Here is a 19,118-nt window from a genome sequence, read left to right as displayed (position 1 = left end):
ATTTAATTTTAATTAAATTCTAATTAAGTTTTAAATTATCTTATATTAAACAAATAAATTATTTTTTTTTCAATAATCAACCATCGACAACTCCCCTTCCCCACCCTGGCGGTCAGCCGCCAGTGATCAAACTTCCCTATCGTCGGCTGACCCTATAAATAACACCCATTCTCGCACCTCATAAACTTGTTTAACCTAGAAAAGTCGATTAACCCAGAGCCCATTTTCTAAGGTTTTGGGATTTCTGGTTAAAACGGATTTTGGTGGTTTTGGGTAGGGAATAGGGTTTATGGGGGTTGAAAAATTGGGGAGGGGTTCGTTTCTAGGTTATGGTGGTCTGGGAAGGCAAAGGTTGCTTGCGGTTTCGTTTGGATGAGGAGAGGGGAGAGGGGGGCTGCGGTGGTTGGAAAGAGGTGGATCGTGGCTGCGGTGGTCGGCCGATCGGTTTTTGGGCTGGGGGAGAGGGAATTTATGTAGGGGGGGGGGAACGGTAGCAGGATCATGGATGCTGGGGAAGATGGTGATAGGGGTGGTGGTTTTTTTGTTTAATTTTTATTATTTTTATATTGATTATAATAATAAAAGTAATTTTTTATTATTTTTATATTTTAAAAATGAACAAAATTAAATAAATTCAAAAAAATCAAATCTATAACTATACTAAAACATAGGGCACTCAAGTTACACCTTGTCATGTGTCACTCTATGCTTAAAAATTTTCCCGCTCATTTTTCCACCTCTAAATATATCAAGTAAAATTGTGATATCGCAATATACTATAAATATGTATATTCATATAACTAAAAAAAATAATTCTTGAAGGAAAAATATAGTGTAATATATTCATTATATTTACATAATAACTTTACAAAATAATCTAATATAATATATTCATATAGAAAAATATGTAAAAATAGATATTAGACTATTTTATAAAATATATACTTACGAAATCAGTTCCTCGAATATAACCCAGCTTGTAGTCATAATTATAGTTCGTTCTTTACTATATTTATTTATAACTATATTTGTTAGATTATGACTACATAATTATAGTCCGAATACAATATATAGTCATAATTATAAATAAGATAATACTCTTTATATTTCAATTTGTTAGTCCCATATACAAAATACACACGTTAGTAAGTTCAAGGAAAATATAAAATTAAACAATTAAATTAAATAATTGAAATAGGGATTTGGGACCAAACCCTCAGAAATACCAAACCTTTCACGTCTAGGGCGAAGGCAACTTCGAATTATGCTAGGTGTGTGATCTTGTGAATGCGGAATTTTGTTTGTAAAAAGGTTTAGAAAAAGAGAGAGAGAAAATCAAGAAATTCTTGATGAGAGTTGGTGATTAAAAATGGATGTCTAAGGACGCTATTTATAATGAAAATAGTCCGGATTAGAAAAAAAAGAATCGGAGTTTGAAAAGGAATAAAACACGTCGCTGTCGGCGCGACAGGGTCTGTCGCTAGGCGACAGCCTTGCGTTCGGCGTTGTAGGAGATTTTCCCACAAGTTTTCTATTTTTTAACAAAATTAAATCGCAAAAGTCCGTACGAGGGATAAAATCATATTTTCATTTAAAACACTTCTTTTATTCCAAATAAAACTCATAAAATTTAATTATCAATCTTAATCACATTAGGATTCAAAAGAACCTTCTAGAAGATTATAATCAATCCTAATTGCATTAGGAATGATAATTCATATAGGCCCTCCTCTAGATCATTGGGCCGTATATAAAGACCAAATCGGGCCCAACTTAGTAATTTGGCCATAACTTCCTCATTATTCATCGGAATTGGGCTTATAATATATCGTTGGAAAACACTTTTCGATCCCTATCCAACTACACTATTATTGGACCCTTGTCATGTACCAAAATAAACTGGATTGGCTATTTTCATAAAATAGAATAGATTTTCGAAAACAGAAATAAGAGAATTTTAATAAAAATTAATCGCAACACTAGACTTTCCACACTTTCACTTTATTCGTTATGATTCGACGCGAAAGGTATTCATCACCGGGTTTGGTTTTGGAGAGACACATTTGGGTGTCTACAACCCCTAACCGAGTAACTCAAGTAATCCCTGCCGCATGGTACATCAGACCGCATACAAAAATTTGTGATGTATAGTTTGGACGTTTGTATTTTGGATTTTTTAAAAAAAATATGACAACTTGATGGGACAAAGAGAGTATGTTTTACTAGTTTGATTTAAATATATATACACATAATGGGTAATACATAGGGATGGCAACGGGTCGAATCTGGACCGGGTCCAGATGGACCCGATCTAAATCCGTTTTTGGAACAAGGATCCAGATCCGACTCGGATCCGTCGGGTCTTGAAAATGGAGACCCGGATCCATATCCGACGGGTCCAATGGATCCGGGTCTGGATTCAGGTCCAAAACGATTCCAATATATCTTGCCTAGTTTTTGCAATAAATGTAATGTTTGGGTAAAAAAATACATTTCAAACTTTTGTCGGGTTATTAAGTTCAACCTAAATTAAAGTTATACAACTAATCTATAAACACAAAATAAATAACCAACTTATATACTTATATTTTAAAATTAAAATTAAAATTTTAAACAACAAAAAAGTACGATGTTACAAATGAGCAAGTGAAAAAACAACAATGATGTATCCGATATGAGCATCTAAAATTTGTTTTTTAAAAGGGCCGATTTTTATCACTACTAACATCATCAACATTTTTAATAAAGAAACAAAAAGTTTTAGAGATTTTTTAATAGGAAAATTAAAAAAACGGGTAAACGGTTTTGGGTCTAGGTCTAGGGGTCCGACAGGTCCAGATCCTTTTTTAAGCAGGTCTTGGATTCGACACGGATCCGACGGGTCCAAAAGTTTGAAATCGGATCTGGATCCACGGATCCAGGTCGGATCCAGATCCACTGCCATCCCTAGTAATATATTATGAGACATGTAAATAAACATATATAAATCATTCTGATTAAAAGGTATAATATAACCTAAATATATAAAGCCCATAAACCATTCATATCTTTAGTATGTCTTTATTTTTGTAAAACATTAAATTGAAAATATCAAGTAATTATTGTGATTAATGGTTGCATTTATTGCGATCTATAATGCTGTATAAGTTTTCAATATTGTGAATTAATTTAACTACTATTTAAATTTTATAAAATTTAGTATTTCAACTTTTAAAATAGTGCAATTGCATGGGTTTCATACAATTTAAATGGACTAAATCAATAAAACACGACACATGACATGGTAAAAATAGAGTACCAACCGATTTTTGCCTGTTAAAAGTGGACACCCCTGTTTAGGCAAATCTCAATAAGGACATACGAGAATCTGCTAGGTTTGAGGGGTAATAACAATCATACTACCAAAATCATATAAATTAACTAAGAACAATTAATAAAGCAATAAATAAGCAACAAGTGAGCAATAAATATTCAATGATATAAAGAAGGTGAGTTCAGAGACACAATATTGAGTAAGGACAAGCCTCCTTCTTCAGTAGGGATGTCGCTCCGTAGATAAAAGTAGAATAATTTGATTATATTTAAGTGTATGCGTGTGTACATGATTGTTCAAATGTCTAATTCTTCTTATTTATATCTAGGGATCTCCAGGGTTTACAAATATATTCAGAATATCTTTGAAATGCCTAAGATCCTCTTAATTTATCTTGTTTCCTGCTCTGTAGGTGTATCTTTGGCAAGTATTTCCTCGATTGATATGCTTGATGCTGTTTTTCTTGTTTATTTCAATCAAGCCGCTTTGCATATTCTTGCTGACTTATTGGCCTTGGATTAATGCCCTAGATGTAATGGGTCGTGTGATAATATGGGCCCAACAATTGCCCCTAATTTTTATTTTCAAGTATTTGGAAGTGAAAATTATTTAAAAAGCCGTTGGAAGGATTTTGAATTTTTCAGAAGTTATTTCAACGGTTGGCAAAATAGGAAATGTGATGGCAGCTTTAAGGCAACTTCCTCGATAACCGTTTGTGGCGGTTTATTTCTTTTTTGGTATTTATTGAGTGTGCAGGCTCTTGTCTAATCATTTCATTGCTTTGCCCCAATTTCGGTTTTCACCAGGTATTCTCTCTTTCTTCTCTGTTTCCTCTATTTCTTTTCTTCGTTGTTTTTTTTCTTTTATCTTGCGATGGGTGGTCATGTAAAAGTGGTGTTTGCTGGGGTGGATGAGGGTGTAACAAAGTCGTCCTTAGTGGCGTAGAATGTATTCCCTGCTAAGGATGTTTACCCTTCCACCATAACGAAAGAAGAGGTTCAGGGCATCGCTGCTGTTGCGCGATTTCCTGATGGGGTTGTGGTGAAAATTCCATCTTCTAGGGAGAGGGCTGACTGGACTGCTCCTGGTTGGGTGTGTTTCTTTGAGTATCCCTTTGTAATTGGGCATGTCTTCCCTTTTTCTCCTCTTGTTCGTCAATTTCTCTCTAGGGTTAGGGTTTCACCTTGTCAGTTATTGCCCCAAACTTGGAGGGTTTTGAGAATTTTGGATTTGCTGAGTGCGAAATTGGGTTTAGAACTTGATGTGAGGGATTTGTGTTATCCTTATACTATTAGGACCAGTGGTAAGGGTCGGGTTGGTCTTCGTTTGAAGGATGGTGTTGGTCCTTTGGTGACCGATTTGGAGAAGGCTTTTGACAAAAAGTGGTATCACAAATTCTTCTTTGTGAGGATTGACTCGTTGGGTGGTGATTGTGACTTTTTGATTGACACTGTTGAGGCTGAAGGTATTTTGTTTTCTCATTTTCTTGTGTTTTGCTCTCCTTCTTTGTTGATTTGGGCTTATTTGCTTGATGGTTGCAGTGAGTAAATTGAAGCAGCGTTCTCAGTCTCCGTCCCTGATAGACAAGTTGTACGAGTTGAGTGTGGACGAGAGATCTTTCATCAAGTTGACGCAATCAGAGGCGGTTGTCCAGATCAAGTCTTTGGACGATTCTGATTCTGAGCAGAAGGTTGCCCCAACTATGTCTCAGGGTATGTTCTTCTTTTTACTAATATGTTTGTGATTTTTGTTGTGTTGTTCCTTGTGGATGTGTCCTGTTGTGAATTTGTTCTGCTTTTGTTAAAGATTTACTTAGCTCTTAATTTGTTTATCCTTTCTGAGGCGGTTATGTGTTTTGCTGAGTATATTTGTCGTGTTCCTTGTTGCATGCGTTTGTCATGCTCGTTGCTGTATTCCCTTTTGAATTCTGCCATGTTCCTTGCAGATACTTCCAGGTCACTAAGGTCTCGTGATCTTCTTAGCTCATCTTCCCTTTTGGGACGCCTTAAGCATCGCTCTTCTCCTCAAACCACTGAAGTTGTTCCTCTCAACACGGTGGCTCCAAAGAGTGGTGCTCCTCCGCCTCCACCTCGTACTGGCCTAAAGAGGAAGCTGGGGGCACCTATTGATGTTGATGTTGCTGATTTCTCTTTTGATTCTTTGGCTCCGCATGTGGACACCTTACTGTTTCCGTCCTTCAAGGATCGCCAGTCCTCGCAAACTTTCGCTGACCTTTCTCAAGAGGCTGCTGTGCAGTCTTTCCAAGTATGGTATACTCCGAAAAAAAATAAAAATTTTATAAACATGGTTAAAACCGGATTGCGCATTCTTTACTTGATTCCGTGTTCTGCAGAGCCTGCAGTCTTGCTTGGGCGTACTGGGCAAAGTGTCTGAGTTTACTCGAGTGTATGAGGCTGTGAAGAAGGAGCGTGATTCTCTTTCTGATAAGTACAAGGCTGCTACTGAGGCTCTGAAGGCTGAACGAGCTAGGCACAGGGAATGCATTGCTGAACGTGATGGGCTGAAGAGGACCTTGAAGGAGGCTGGGAACGAGGCTGTTGATGCTGCAGCGTATTACTTTGGGAAAGCTCGTCTTGAAATGATGGAGGAATTTCAGCAGGGAAAACATGAGGCATGGGATTATGATGCTGACAAGGCTGCTTTTGAGGTTGCATTTCCTGCAGGGATTGCTGCTCCTGGCACATTGCTGCTGAGCTATGCTGATGAGGAAGTGAATTCTCCTCACAACACCGAGGTCAGGGATGTCCCATAAAGTACGAAGCCTGTTGCCGAGGAAGTGGTCCCTGCTGACAACATGGATGAGAATTAGCTTCAATGGTGCTGTGTCACCTTTTAAAAATTTGTTAACTTTGGAGGATGTTTGTTTTTACTGCCTTGGTGCAGTTGGATAATTTTTATCTTGTCTTTGTGCTACACTTTTGTAGCTGGATAATTTGTCTATTTTGCTGCTTTGCAACTAAGTAATTCTGCCTTTTTTTGCTATGTTGATCTGTATTTATGTTTCTTATTGTATCATTGTTGTCTTATAATCGTATTGCAATCGTATTGCAGTTGTATTACAGTTGTATTACAGTTGTATTATGAGTGTAGTGTTGCTTACATGTGTTTGCTTGCTCTGCGGGGATAGTTGGTTTGTTCCTTGCAGGGATGATTAGCCTTTGCTTTGTGATGGTCTGTTGTGCTCTTGCCTAGTAGTGTAGGTAATGTTCCTTGCAAAACAAAATAAGGTGAGGGGTGGCCGTGGGTTTCCCCAACGGCCCTTCGATGCCAAAGTCAGTACTCGTAATGATCATAAATCAAATTAACAAAGAGTGAGTAGAGAGGAGTACCTTTCGTGCTGATTTTGGATGTTGGAGATTTTTGTGTTTTGTGTTTTTCTTGTTCTTTTTTTTTTTTTTTTTTTTTTTGTTTTTGGTAAAAAAAAGACAAAATTGAAATGATAACTATGTACCTTCGATCCTTAGAAATGATATAGCTTTAAGTGTGCTGCGTTCCAGCTTCGTTGTACCTCTTTTCCTTCTACATTTCTGAGTCTGTAAGCTCCATTACCTACTACCTTAGTGATCTCGTAGGGTCCTTCCCAGTTGGGTGCTAGCTTCCCTGCGTTTACTTCCCTGGTGTTTTCGTATACCTTTCTGAGAACCCAATCTCCTAGGTTGAAGACTTTTGTTCTGACATTCTTATTAAAAGATCTTGCTACTTCTTGCTGGTATGCTGCCATCCTTATTTGTGCATCTTCTCTAAGTTCTTCCACTGTGTCTAGGCTGTGAATTAATTCTGCTTGGTTCCTTTCTTCTGTCATTAACCCATACCTTGCTGTGGGGACTTCTACCTCTGTTGGGATCACCGCTTCACATCCGTACACCAACGAGAATGGAGTGTGGCCTGTAGCGCCTTTTGGAGTTGTTCTATCTGCCCACAGTATGTTGGGTAGTTCGTCTGCCCATTTCCCTTTGGCTCCTTCTAGCCTTTTCTTCATGTTGCCTATAAGGACTTTGTTGCTTGATTCTGCCTGTCCATTTTCTTGTGGGTACCTAGGTGTAGATGTGATAAGGGAGATGTTCCATTCTTTACAGAACTTGGTGGTCTTATTGCTGATGAACTAGGATCCATTGTATGTAATGATCTCTGCTGGTACCCCGAATCTACTCAGAATGTTTCTTTTTATAAACGAGATTACATGCTTATCCTTGATTTCCTTGTATGCTTCTGCTTCGATCCATTTCGAAAAGTAGTCTGTCATTGCTAAGAAGTATACTCTCCGTCCTGATGATGGAGGTAGCTTTACTATATCCATTCCTCATTTCATGAATGGCCAAGGTCTCAATGTTGGATGTAGCTCTTCTGATGGCCTGTGTGTTAAGGGTGCGTGCTTTTGGCATGCTAGGCATTTCTTGGCGAACTTTGTTGCATCCTTTCTCATGCCGGGCTAGTAGTATCCCATTCTGAGTGCTCTGTTGGCTAGGTTCCTTCCTCCGGAATGATTTCCACATTCTCCGCTGTGTTAGGATTGTAAGACCTGCTGAGCTTCTTTTTCTTCTAGGCATCGTAAGAAAGGTCCTGCTGCAGATTTCTTGAAGAGTACATTGCTGATCAGACAGTACTTGGAGGCTTTCTGAGCAAACGCTTGAGCCGCTACCTTCCCTGTTGGTTTTGTCTTGCCCAAGAGGTATTCTTTCAGTGGCGTTGTCCAGCTGTTGTCTTCCTCTTCTGTAAGGTCTGTTTGAACTTCGTAGACATTCATTGTTGATTCTTTCTCTATGGCTGGAGAGAGTACGTGCACTAGAGGGATAGTTTCAAATTCCTCTAGGTTGATGTTTGATCCCAAGTTTGCTAGGGCGTCTGCTTCGGTGTTCAAGTTTCTGGTTACTTGTTCTATTTTGAATTCCTTGAACTCTTTAATGAGCTTTTTTGCGACTTCCAGGTAGGCTATCATTCTGGCGTCCTTTGCTGCATATTCTCCGTTGATTTGGTTTACCATGAGCAAGGAGTCTGAAATTACCTCTAGATGTTGTATCTTCATGTCCTTTGCAACGGTTAATCCTGTGATTAGTGCTTCATATTCAGCTTCATTATTGGTAGCCTTGAAATTGCACCTTATTGCCTGTGCTATCTTGTCTCCTTTGGGTGATGTCAGTACTACTCCCAAGCCTACTCCACGTATGTTTGCTGCGCCATCTGTATGGAGTATCCATTTCTTTGTAGCTTTTGGTTCCTGTAGCGCCAGTACTTCCTTCTGTGCTTCTTCTTCAAGGGTAGGGCTGAAGTCTGCTACGAAGTCTGCCAAGGCTTGTGATTTGACTGCCGTCCTGGGTTCGTACTGTATATCGTATCTGCTCAAGTGTAAGGCCCATTTCTCCATCCTTCCTGACATCTCTGGCTTTCTCATGATAGCTCTGATGGGATAGTTGGTACGTACTCGTATGGAGTGGCTTTCAAAGTATGGGCGTAGCTTTACTGAAGCAATGAATAAGGCTAAAATGATTTTCTCTAATGATGCGTACCTCGTTTCTGCACTGAGTAAGGTTTTGCTTACGTAGTAGATTGAGAACTGTTCTTTGTCTTCCTCTCTTGTGAGAACTGCGCTGATTGTCCCTTCAGACACTGCGAGGTACAACTGGAGTGGCTCCCCTTCTTTGGGTTTGGAGAGAATCAACGGGTTGGCTAAATATTCTTTCAGCTTCTGGAATGCTTCGTCGTGCTCTTGTTCCCACTTGAATTCCTTATTCTTCTTCAGTACTTCGTAAAAGGCTCTGTTCTTGTCTGAAGATTTTGAGATGAACCTGTTCAATGCTGCAATTTTCCTTGTTAAGCTTTGTACATCCTTCTTGGATTTTGGTCGCTCTAGGTCTAGGATGGCTTTGACTTGATCTGGGCTGGCTTCTATTCCTCTTTGTGTGACCATTTATCCTAGGAACTTTCCTGACTGTACTCCAAATGTGCACTTTGTGGGGTTTAACTTCATGACGTACTGCTTTAAGATGGCAAATGCTTCTCTAAGGTCTTTGACGTGATCTTCTGCCTTATTGGACTTAACTACCATGTCATCTATGTAGACTTCCATTGTATTCCCAATCTGTTCTTCGAACATCTTGTTCACCAACCTCTGGTATGTTGCTCCTGCGTTCTTCAATCCAAAAGGCATTACCTTGTAGTAGTATATTCCTTGACTGGTAATGAAGGCGGTTTTCTCCCTGGTCGTCCTTGTGCATGAGGATCTGGTTGTAACCACTGTAGGGGTCCATGAAGGATAGCAGCTCGTGCCCTGCTGTGGCGTCTACCATGGCATCAATATGAGGTAAAGGGAACGGATCTTTTGGGCACGCCTTGTTGATGTCTGTAAAGTCTATGCAGATTCGCCATTTTCCGTTCTTCTTTCTGACTACCACTACATTGGCGAGCCATTCTGGGTACTTTACCTATCTAATCTTCCCAGTCTTTAGTAGGTTTTGAATTTCCTCATTGATAATATTGTTCCTTTCTGGCGCAAATTTCCTTCTCTTCTGTTTTAATGGTGTATGCATTGGATCCACGTTCAACTTGTGAGTAATTACGTCTGGAGAGATGCCTTTCATGTCTTCATGGGTCCAAGCGAATAAATCTTTCTCTTCGTCTAGAAAGTTGTAAACTTGTTGTCTGAGTTCTGCCTTCAACTCTGATCCTATTCTAACTTTTTTATCTGGATGTTTGGGGTTCAACTGGACTTCTGTAGCTTCTTGCTCTTCTGCAAAGCTCAACTTTTCTTGGCCTAGTTGACCCTCTGATTGCTATGCTGAACTCTTTTCTGCCGACGTTGCTTTCAGTGCTATCTTGTAACATTCTTTAGCTTCCTTAGGATCTCCTCTGATTTCTTGAATACCCCACCTAGTAGGGAACTTAATGACTTGATGGTACGTAGAAGGGATGGCTTTCATCTCATGTATCCAGGGTCTGCCTAGAATCATATTGTACGAAGATAGAGTATCAATCACTAGGAACTTGACCTGTAGGTTGATCCCTTTTGCATATGTTGCCAATGTAATTTCTCCACTTGTCTTTTTGGTTTCCCCACTGAATCCCACTAACATTGTTGACTTGTTGACGATGTTCTTCTCATCTATGTTCATGTGTTTCAGGGTGTCGAGCATGATGATATTTGCAGAGCTTCCATTGTCAACTAGGATTCGTTTGATCATGCAGTTTCCCACTGGGAGTGAAATCACTAGACCGTCATGATGGCCTTCTACTGCGTCGCTTTCTTCAAACATGATGGGGATGTCTATCTTGGATTTCTCCCTCTTGTCTGGTTGATCCTTGTTACTTTCCTTTGCATGTCGCTTTGCTGCTGAATATGTTAAATCGCATACTTCTGACCCTCCTGATATGAAACAGATGGTTTTGACAATTGGAGGCGGAGGAGGAGGACCTCCTTACTTAGACTCTCTCTCCTTCCCTGAAGCTTTAGATCTATCTGACAGGAGCTCTTTAAGGTAGCCTTTCTTCAGCAAGTATGCGACTTCCTTTCTGAGCGCGACACATTCGTCAGTAGTGTGATCGATATCTGAATGGAAATCACACCATCTGGATGGATCTTTCTTCTCTCCAAACCTATCACTCCTTCTGGGCCATTGCACAGTATCTCCCATCTTATTTAGGGTCCTAATTACTCCTGCAGGGTTAACGTTAAAGCAATACTCATGTAACTTAGGTGGGAGTTCAGGATCCTCCCTCCAATCAGAAAATTCTTCTTCGACAGCATTGACTGTTCCCTCGTCAAAGCGAGAACGCTGATACGGCTTGAATCGATGGTCCCTTCTGGGAAAATTGTTGTTCCTTCTTAATTGGCGATCTGGCTCGGGAGTCTTTCTTGCATACGCATCTTCCTCAAATCTAACTTGAGCCATAGCTTTGGCTTGCACATCTTCAAAGGTTGTACAGGGATATTTAGTCAACTCCTTGTAGAGCTCACTATGATCTAGCAATCCTCTTCTGAACGCTTCGATTGTTGTGGGAGCATCACACTTATGTATTCCAATATTCTCCCTGTTGAACCTGTTAAGATAATCTCTCAAGGATTCACCATGTCTCTGCATAACGTGGTACAGATCTGAAGATTGTTTTTCGATTTTCCTGCTGCTGGCAAATTGGACCTTGAATAGGTTCACCATTCTTGCAAAAGATCGAATAGTCCCATTATCTAAATTAATGAACCAGGTTAGAGCTGGACCTGATAATGTGGCTCCAAAGCCTTTGCACATGATAGCCTCTCTGATGTCTCTAGGGATTGAGCTTGTCATCATCTTCTATTTGTAGAGGGACACATGCTCATCAAGGTATGTTGTTCCATCGTACATAGTCATATTGGGCGTGCTGAACCTCTTTGGGACTTCTACCATGGCGATCTCTTCTGAGAATGGGGATTCTATATAGCCATCTGCTGCTTCCTCTTCCATGGGTTTCGGCATTCCAGGGATTTTGGCTATTTTGGCCTCGATTGTCTTGAGGTATTCCTTGACCATCTTTTCTACTTTTCCCTCTTCGGCTCTTTCCTGACTGTCCTTCTTGGGGGTTCCTGCATCCAAAGAGTCTAGATCCAGGGTATCATCCCTGTTGTTAGATCCTTTTTCCCCGTTAGGGGTGTGAAAGGTTCCAGACAAGTCAAGCTGCATGGCTATGGCTTTGGTGTTCTTTCTAGTGTTAATGGTTTTGGATGCAACTGATTGTATTTAGCTACGAAGGGCTTCATTTTGTTTGGTAAGGCTGGTGAGTTTGGCTTCAGTTTGGATCTTTTGAGCCAGGCTTTTCTGCTGGTCTAAAGTTTGGCGGAATGCGTTCATTCCTTCATTAATTTCGGCAATGGTAAAAGGTACTGGTTGCCCAGTCATGGTGTTTGTCTTGGTTTTTTTTTTTTTTTTGGCGAATTGGTAGGTTAATTGATTATTAGCCCCACGGTGGGCGCCAAATTGTTTAGGCAAATCTCAATAAGGACATACGAGAATCTGCTAGGTTTGAGGGGTAATAACAATCATACTACCAAAAGCATATAAATTAACTAAGAACAATTAATAAAGCAATAAATAAGCAACAAGTGAGCAATAAATATTCAATGATATAAAGAAGGTGAGTTCAGAGACACAATACTGAGTAAGGACAAGCCTCCTTCTTCAGTAGGGATGCCGCTCCGTAGATAAAAGTAGAATAATTTGATTATATTTAAGTGTATGCGTGTGTACATGATTGCTCAAATGTCTAATTCTTCTTATTTATATCTAGGGATCTCTAGGGTTTACAAATATATTCAGAATATCTTTGAAATGCCTAAGATCCTCTTAATTTATCTTGTTTCTTGCTCTGTAGGTGTATCTTTGGCAAGTATTTCCTCGATTGATATGCTTGATGCTGCTTTCCTTGTTTATTTCAATCAAGCCGCTTTGCATATTCTTGCTGACTTATTGGCCTTGGATTAATGCCCTAGATGTAATGGGTCGTGTGATAACACGGGCCCAACAACCCCCAAAATTTGTAATATTAAAATATAATTCAAAGATTGTATTATTTAAAAAGAAACCGCTAAATGTTGTATTATTATTTGTAATTTTTCCTAATATTTATATCAATTGTGGTCAATTGACCTCCAACTAGGCAATTAGCCACAGTATATAGTTTCTAGAAATCAGGGTATTACACCATGACCCAGCCCATAAAGCCCCACGCCCAACTAGCAAATCACTCCTCAAGAGTCAAGACATCAACTATAGACAGACAAGGTTTTGATCCACTTCACAAACTTGTGAGTTTATGTCTTTCACCATTTTTAAGTTCCCTTGACTTTCTTTACACCACTTGGCTGACTTCTCCTTCCATAGTTTCCCGGTTCTCACTACAGAGCTTCACAAGCAGCCCTTCAATTCAATTCTTCCCAAGTTTCCATTATTATCATGATTATTACAATTTTCCCATTTTATTCAAAGTTACACTCAATTTCGGTTTGATCGCCCAACATTTACTTCAATTGAGATCGGATTTTCCCAATTAAGCATCTGATCTCCAATACAACAAGATCTTGGATGATTATCATAATTTCACCCATCAATTTTTGAAAAATTAAGGTTCTTCCTGATCCAAAATTCAGAATACTCCGATCTAATTCGAACAAACTGCTTAATGCTTAACCTTTTTCGATTCAGAATAAAGGGGCGAATGCGAAATCTCCTCCAAAAGGGGTTCACTTCTTGTTAATAATTTTGGCTGTAATTGCTGAAATTAAGCATCCAACAATGGCGACTTTACCAGAATCAACTCCCAAATCAGAGAAATTATTAGCTACACCACCAAGATTTCCTCCCACATTAATGGTGCAGCAGCATCAGGCAGGGACTGCGTCGTCTTCGTCTGCGAATTCGCCGCAATTGAGTACACCGCCCGGGCCGCCCGTGTTCACCTCGCCGCTGAGACCGGCTGCAGTGCCGTTCCGAACATCCCCTGCTTCGCCGCAACCGGTTGCGGTTGCTTTCCCACCTCCAATTGCAACAACCCCGTCTTTTCCTTCTTCTACTTTACCCCCTTCTTCTCCTCCAAGTTATTCTTCTCAAAATGTTTCTTTTGATCATTCTTCTCTTTCACCCTTTGAATCCATTGCTCCCCTTGTTCACTTTTCTGCTCACAAGGTAATTTCTTTCTTCCCTCTTTTTCTTTCTTGATTGATTTCTGTTTTCTTGTATTGGTGCATTGTAATTGAATTGGTATTTGTTTTGATCTGTTTGATTTTTTTTTTTTCCTGAAATTTTCAAGCTTTATTACTACTTTTGTTTGTTTTTGATTGTTTCGAGGTTTGGGTGCTATTTGATCTGTCATTGTACGTGTAATGGTAGTCTATCTCGAGTCCTCGAATGACTTTAACAGGCTAATTTAATACAAGTACAACTTCTTGTTGTTTTAGTTTGTTTCGAGGTTTGGGTGCTTTCATTGTGCATATTATAGCAGTCTATATCGGGTCCTCGAATGTCTTTAACAAACTAATCTAATTGCCATCTATACTTTGGTCTTGACTGTTGGTCGAGGTATAGCATTTGGTTGTTTTCTTGATGTTAGTGTTGTCATTTTGGTTTATGGCAGATATTGAAGCAGAAAAAGCAAGCAAATGTCCCAAGTTTGGGGTTTGGAGTAGTGGTTTCGCCTGGAAGAGAGGTTCCCCAAGGTCCTCAAGTAATTCAGCGTGATTCTCATCGTTGCCAAAGTTGTGGTGCTTATCCAAATCCGTATTGTAATGTTATACCGACTTCAGGGCAGTGGCAATGTATTGTTTGTCGTAACTTGAATGGGAGTGACGGTGAATATGTAGCATCGAGCAAGGCAGAGTTGCGTAGCTTTCCTGAATTATCCTCTTTTGTGGTTGATTATGTCCAAACTGGAAACCGATTATCAGGTTTTGTTCCTGTTTCGGATTCGAGAACCTCTGCTCCCATTATCCTTGTCATTGATGAATGTTTAGATGAACCACACCTTCAGCATTTGCAAAGTTCTCTTCATGCTTTTGTTGACTCACTCCCGCCAACAACTAGAATAGGTATTGTTTCATATGGTCGAACAGTATCTGTATATGATTTTTCTGAGGATTCTACTGCATCTGCTGATGTGCTATCAGGGGATAAGTCACCTAGTGAGGAAAGTTTAAGAGCACTAATTTATGGGACTGGTGTATACTTGTCTCCTGTGCATGCTTCGCTTCCTGTAGCACACACCATATTTTCCTCATTCAGGCCCTTCAAGGCCAACATTGCTGAGACTGCTAGAGACCGCTGCTTGTGTACCGCAGTGGAAGTTGCTCTGGCAATTATACAAGGGCCATCTGCTGATTTGTCCCGAGGAGTGGTGAAAAGGCCAGGGGGTAAGAGTAGGTTATTAGTTTGTGCTGGTGGACCTAATACATTTGGTCCTGGAGCTCTTCCACATTCATTTAGCCACCCAAACTATCCTTATCTTGAAAAAACTGCAATGAAGTGGATGGAACACTTGGGTCAGGAGGCTCATAGACAGCAAACTGTTGTAGATATTTTCTGTGCTGGAACGTGCCCTGTCAGAGTTCCTGTTCTGCAGCCGCTCTCAAGAGCCTCTGGTGGTGTTCTTATCCTTCATGACGACTTTGGGGAGGTTTTTGGTGTTAATTTGCAGAGGGCATCTAGTAGGGCAGCAGGTTCCCATGGTTTGCTTGAGATACGTGTTCCCGAGGACTTTCTTGTCACTCAAGTTGTTGGTCCAGGTGAGGAAGCTCACTTGGATTCACATGAAAATTTTAAAAATAATGCTTCTGTCTCGGTTCAGATGCTAAGTGTGGAAGAAACACAAAGCTTTTCAGTTTTCATGGACACCAAAAGAGACATAAAACACGAACATGTATACTTTCAATTTTCTATGCAATATTCAAATGTTTACGCAGCTGATATTACTAGGGTTATCACAATAAGATTGCCTACTGTTGATAGTGTGTCAGCCTATCTTGACAGTGTTCAAGATGACGTCGCTGCAGTTCTTATTGCCAAGAAGACTCTTTTGCGAGCTAAATCTGCGCCTGAGGCAGTTAGCTTGCGTTCTACAATAGATGAAAGAGTGAAAGATATAGCTTTGAAGTTTGTTTCACAAGTTCCAAAATCTAAGCTCTATAAGTTCCCAAAAGAGCTTTCTTCATTGCCAGAGCACTTGTTCCATCTTAGAAGAGGTCCGCTGCTGGGAAGCATCGTTGGTCATGAAGATGAGAGATCTGTGTTGAGAAATCTATTTCTAAATGCATCTTTTGATCTTTCTTTGCGAATGGTGGCGCCTCGATGTTTAATGAATAGGGAAGGAGGCACCTTTGAGGAGCTGCCAGCTTATGATCTATCCATGCAGTCAGATACCGCTGTTGTTCTAGATCATGGAACAGATATCTTCATTTGGTTGGTAAGTTTTTCACTTTCTTCACTGGTGCTTTACTGTAAGATAAGCCCTTGAGAGGTATGTTTAGCATAATTTTAGCCTTCACATGTTCGTGCTGTATACTAGAGAATTTTGTTCGAGGAGTATGGCTAAAAATGAAAGCATTTTATTGTTAGCTAGAGAGCACAAATGTGAATCTCGTAATATTTACTACCAAATAAACAGGTCATACTTATCAAAAATTAATTCTAGTTAGAATTCCTTTTTTTTTTTTTTTTTTTTTTATTGTAGGGTAGCTACTAGCTATTAATATATTATTGAGATTAATAAAATGACATAGTTGTATTTTGGTTGGCAAATAATTGATTTTCCTAGGTAATAGATGTATTGTACACTTGTTTTGTTACAAATTACAATAAAATAGGGAGTTCTACTTCCCACAAAATGGAAGATTTTACTTACCTAGATCCCTTACCCCATGGCAGTGGAATCTCTCATGGGAAATCAAAAGTCCTACGTCCAAACAAACATATTTTGGCATTTCCTAGGAAACAACATTGCATGGACATTGAAACTTCATTTGAATTACCACTTTAATACTTCCTTCATTTAACTGAACATGTAGAATTTTGTATTGATATAGTAAAATTGGATTTTATATTGCTGTAGTAATGTTGAATGGCTTAAATTTTGGATAAAAAGGTATTGACCTAAACAACTTTTATTTTGGATTGGGTACAATGAGAATTTTTTTGTATTCTTTTTCCATTTGAGGTGTCTTATTTTACTTTGTTTTGGAAGATGAGGGAGGAGTGGTGGGTATGTTTTGGGTTATATTCAATTTCCCTCGTGCAATTCATTCATTTTTGTTGAATGTACCTACTTGCTTATGACCTTTGCAGACTGTGGCACAGGCATCTCTCTCTCTCTCTCTCTTGGTGACTTTTGTTCATGTCCTGCTGAATGCTACTGCCTGCTTTTATAATATATTATCCCTCTCCCCCCTCCCCCCTCCCCCGGATAATTCATAATTTACATAACACACATCCTTGTCAGTAGCTTCCTAATAAATATTGTCCTGTTTAATTTTTATTTCCAGGGTGCTGAGCTTTCTGCTCAAGAGATAAATTGTGCTGCAGCCTTAGCAGCTTGTAGAACACTGGCAGAGGAGCTTAGTGAATCAAGGTTTCCAGCTCCACGTATCCTTGCATTTAAGGTTACATTTTCTCTTCTGCTTCTGATCTTCACTTCTTTTCAGTTTTTACTCTTCTAGATCTCCTTCCCACCTATAGAGATATGGTGAAATGCTAACATATATTTATCCTCCACAGGAAGGAACTTCTCAAGCTCGTTATTTTGTTTCCCGATTAATACCTGCTCACAAGGATCCAGCTTATGAACAGGTAGGCACTCCCCACTTCATTCTGTTTAATTTTTTAGGTTTTTCTCACTCCCTTCTGTTGCTCATGCTTCTTCAAAACTACTACTCATCAACAATATTCACTTCGTCCCAAAATTATAATATGCTAAATAAGTTCATACCAAGTTACTTTCTAAATCTAGCAAGTTAAAATTTGAACTTTTCCAACTTTACTCACCCTCCTGCAATCATGAGGGTGAGCCACTTTGAAAGACTTTCAAAGGTCTACCCTTAATGACGGCATCTTCAAGTAAGAATTCCTAATTAAAGCATATTTGTATAAAGATGGAGAATGTGAACGATTAATGATAGTTATGGAATTTTGAGTGAGTTAATGTGGCAAAAAATGAAGTCTGAAGGATCCAAAAGGCCTTTTGAAAAACGAATATCTGTGATGCGTGTCACATTCTAAAGTACGTGATGTGTGTGCCTTCACCTTGTCTTTCTTACCTTAGCATCCTTGAAGTGATTTATACTGTTAAAGATTAACCGTGTGACACGCTTCAATAATTATACTCCTGAATAGATTTACATTGTACTATTGTAGTTATGACCGTTTACCTTTACCCTCTTATGTTCATAAATTTGTGATTCTTGAACACTGGATGCAGGAAGCAAGATTCCCACAGCTTCGAACGTTGAACTCAGACCAAAGAGCTAACTTGAAAAGCAGTTTTATTCACTTCGATGATCCAAGCTTCTGCGAGTGGATGCGTAGTCTGAAACTTGTTCCACCCGAGCCCAGCTAAGGAGTGTTCTGTGTTGAATTGATTGATAAAAACGGAGGAAGAGGCAGGAGCTGAGGGTTGCTGATTTGACTTAGCTTTTTTCTTTTTTCTTTTGAATACTGCATCGCACTTTTTGTTGTTTGGATACAAAGCAGAGTCCTGCAATTTAGGAGCCATTCTTTTAAATTTTTGCAAGGTAAAATTTGTTAAAACTTTGTGGAGAGTAGAGACCTTCCAAAGGGAGGTTTGTGATGTATGAATAAATACATAAGGAGGGGTGTTTGGGGTTATTTCACGTAAATGCATTTCTGAATTTAGAATAATACCATTGGGTTATCAATTGTATCACCGGATGATCAAGTAGTATCATTGAACATTCAGTGGTATTATGTATATATGTAGTGGTATTATATATTTATTCAGCAATACTCACTACGTGTAGAAATAATATCACTACATAGTCAATGATATTATTTAAGCTTTCAATGGTACATTTAAAAATGATCCCCACTTATCCATCTCTCTCCTCCTTTCTCTCACCCCCATGTGCTAGATTTAGAGTGTACCACTGGGTGATTTATAGTATCTCTAGATGATCAAATAGTATCATTGAACATTCAGAGGTACTATATATTCATTTAATGGTATTGTATATTCATTTAGTGGTACTAACTACGTGTAGAAATAGTATTACTACATATTCAATGATATTATACAAGCTTTTAGTGGTACATTTAAAACTGGT

At 39.2% G+C, this 19,118-nt stretch overlaps 3 protein-coding genes across 3 annotated transcripts; 1 reads left to right on the top strand and 2 right to left on the bottom strand.

Moving 5' to 3' along the window:
• Positions 1-6,794: 6,794 nt before the first annotated feature.
• LOC145625113 (uncharacterized) lies at positions 6,795-9,239 on the bottom strand. Its single transcript, XM_081678194.1, has 3 exons — positions 8,439-9,239; positions 7,939-8,360; positions 6,795-7,368 (listed from the first exon to the last, which is right to left on the bottom strand). Exons 1-3 carry the CDS (start codon positions 9,237-9,239, stop codon positions 6,795-6,797), a joined length of 1,797 nt encoding a protein of 598 aa, XP_081534320.1.
• An 862-nt stretch (positions 9,240-10,101) lies between these two features.
• Positions 10,102-10,581, bottom strand: LOC145625112 (uncharacterized). Its single transcript, XM_081678193.1, has one exon. The coding sequence runs from the start codon at positions 10,579-10,581 to the stop codon at positions 10,102-10,104; it is 480 nt and encodes a 159-aa protein (XP_081534319.1).
• A 2,441-nt stretch (positions 10,582-13,022) lies between these two features.
• Positions 13,023-18,668, top strand: LOC145623981 (protein transport protein SEC23 A-like). The gene is made up of 6 exons (XM_081676897.1): positions 13,023-13,422; positions 13,501-13,980; positions 14,429-16,249; positions 17,325-17,441; positions 17,557-17,628; positions 18,257-18,668. The coding sequence occupies exons 2-6, from the start codon at positions 13,591-13,593 to the stop codon at positions 18,392-18,394; spliced, it is 2,538 nt and encodes an 845-aa protein (XP_081533023.1). The 5' UTR covers positions 13,023-13,422; positions 13,501-13,590; the 3' UTR covers positions 18,395-18,668.
• Positions 18,669-19,118: the final 450 nt, after the last annotated feature.

The sequence above is a fragment of the Chenopodium album genome, chromosome 3 (assembly GCF_948465745.1).
Source record: "Chenopodium album chromosome 3, dcCheAlbu1.1, whole genome shotgun sequence".
NCBI lineage: Eukaryota > Viridiplantae > Streptophyta > Magnoliopsida > Caryophyllales > Amaranthaceae > Chenopodium > Chenopodium album.
This window is presented reverse-complemented; position numbering and strand designations above follow the sequence as displayed.

Bases quoted from the DNA above. Each gene is read 5' to 3' on its own strand.
- LOC145623981 (XM_081676897.1), top strand. From the start codon at position 13,591: ATGGCGACTTTACCAGAATCAACTCCCAAATCAGAGAAATTATTAGCT. The intron at 16,250-17,324 runs GTAAGTTTTTCA...TTTTATTTCCAG, and splicing joins CAGATATCTTCATTTGGTTG to GGTGCTGAGCTTTCTGCTCA. The intron at 17,442-17,556 runs GTTACATTTTCT...TATCCTCCACAG, and splicing joins CACGTATCCTTGCATTTAAG to GAAGGAACTTCTCAAGCTCG.
- LOC145625113 (XM_081678194.1), bottom strand. From the start codon at position 9,239: ATGGTCACACAAAGAGGAATAGAAGCCAGCCCAGATCAAGTCAAAGCC. The intron at 8,361-8,438 runs GCAATAAGGTGC...ACCGTTGCAAAG, and splicing joins AAGGAGACAAGATAGCACAG to GACATGAAGATACAACATCT. The intron at 7,369-7,938 runs GTACTGTCTGAT...ATCTACACCTAG, and splicing joins TTTGCTCAGAAAGCCTCCAA to GTACCCACAAGAAAATGGAC.
- LOC145625112 (XM_081678193.1), bottom strand. From the start codon at position 10,581: ATGTTTGAAGAAAGCGACGCAGTAGAAGGCCATCATGACGGTCTAGTG.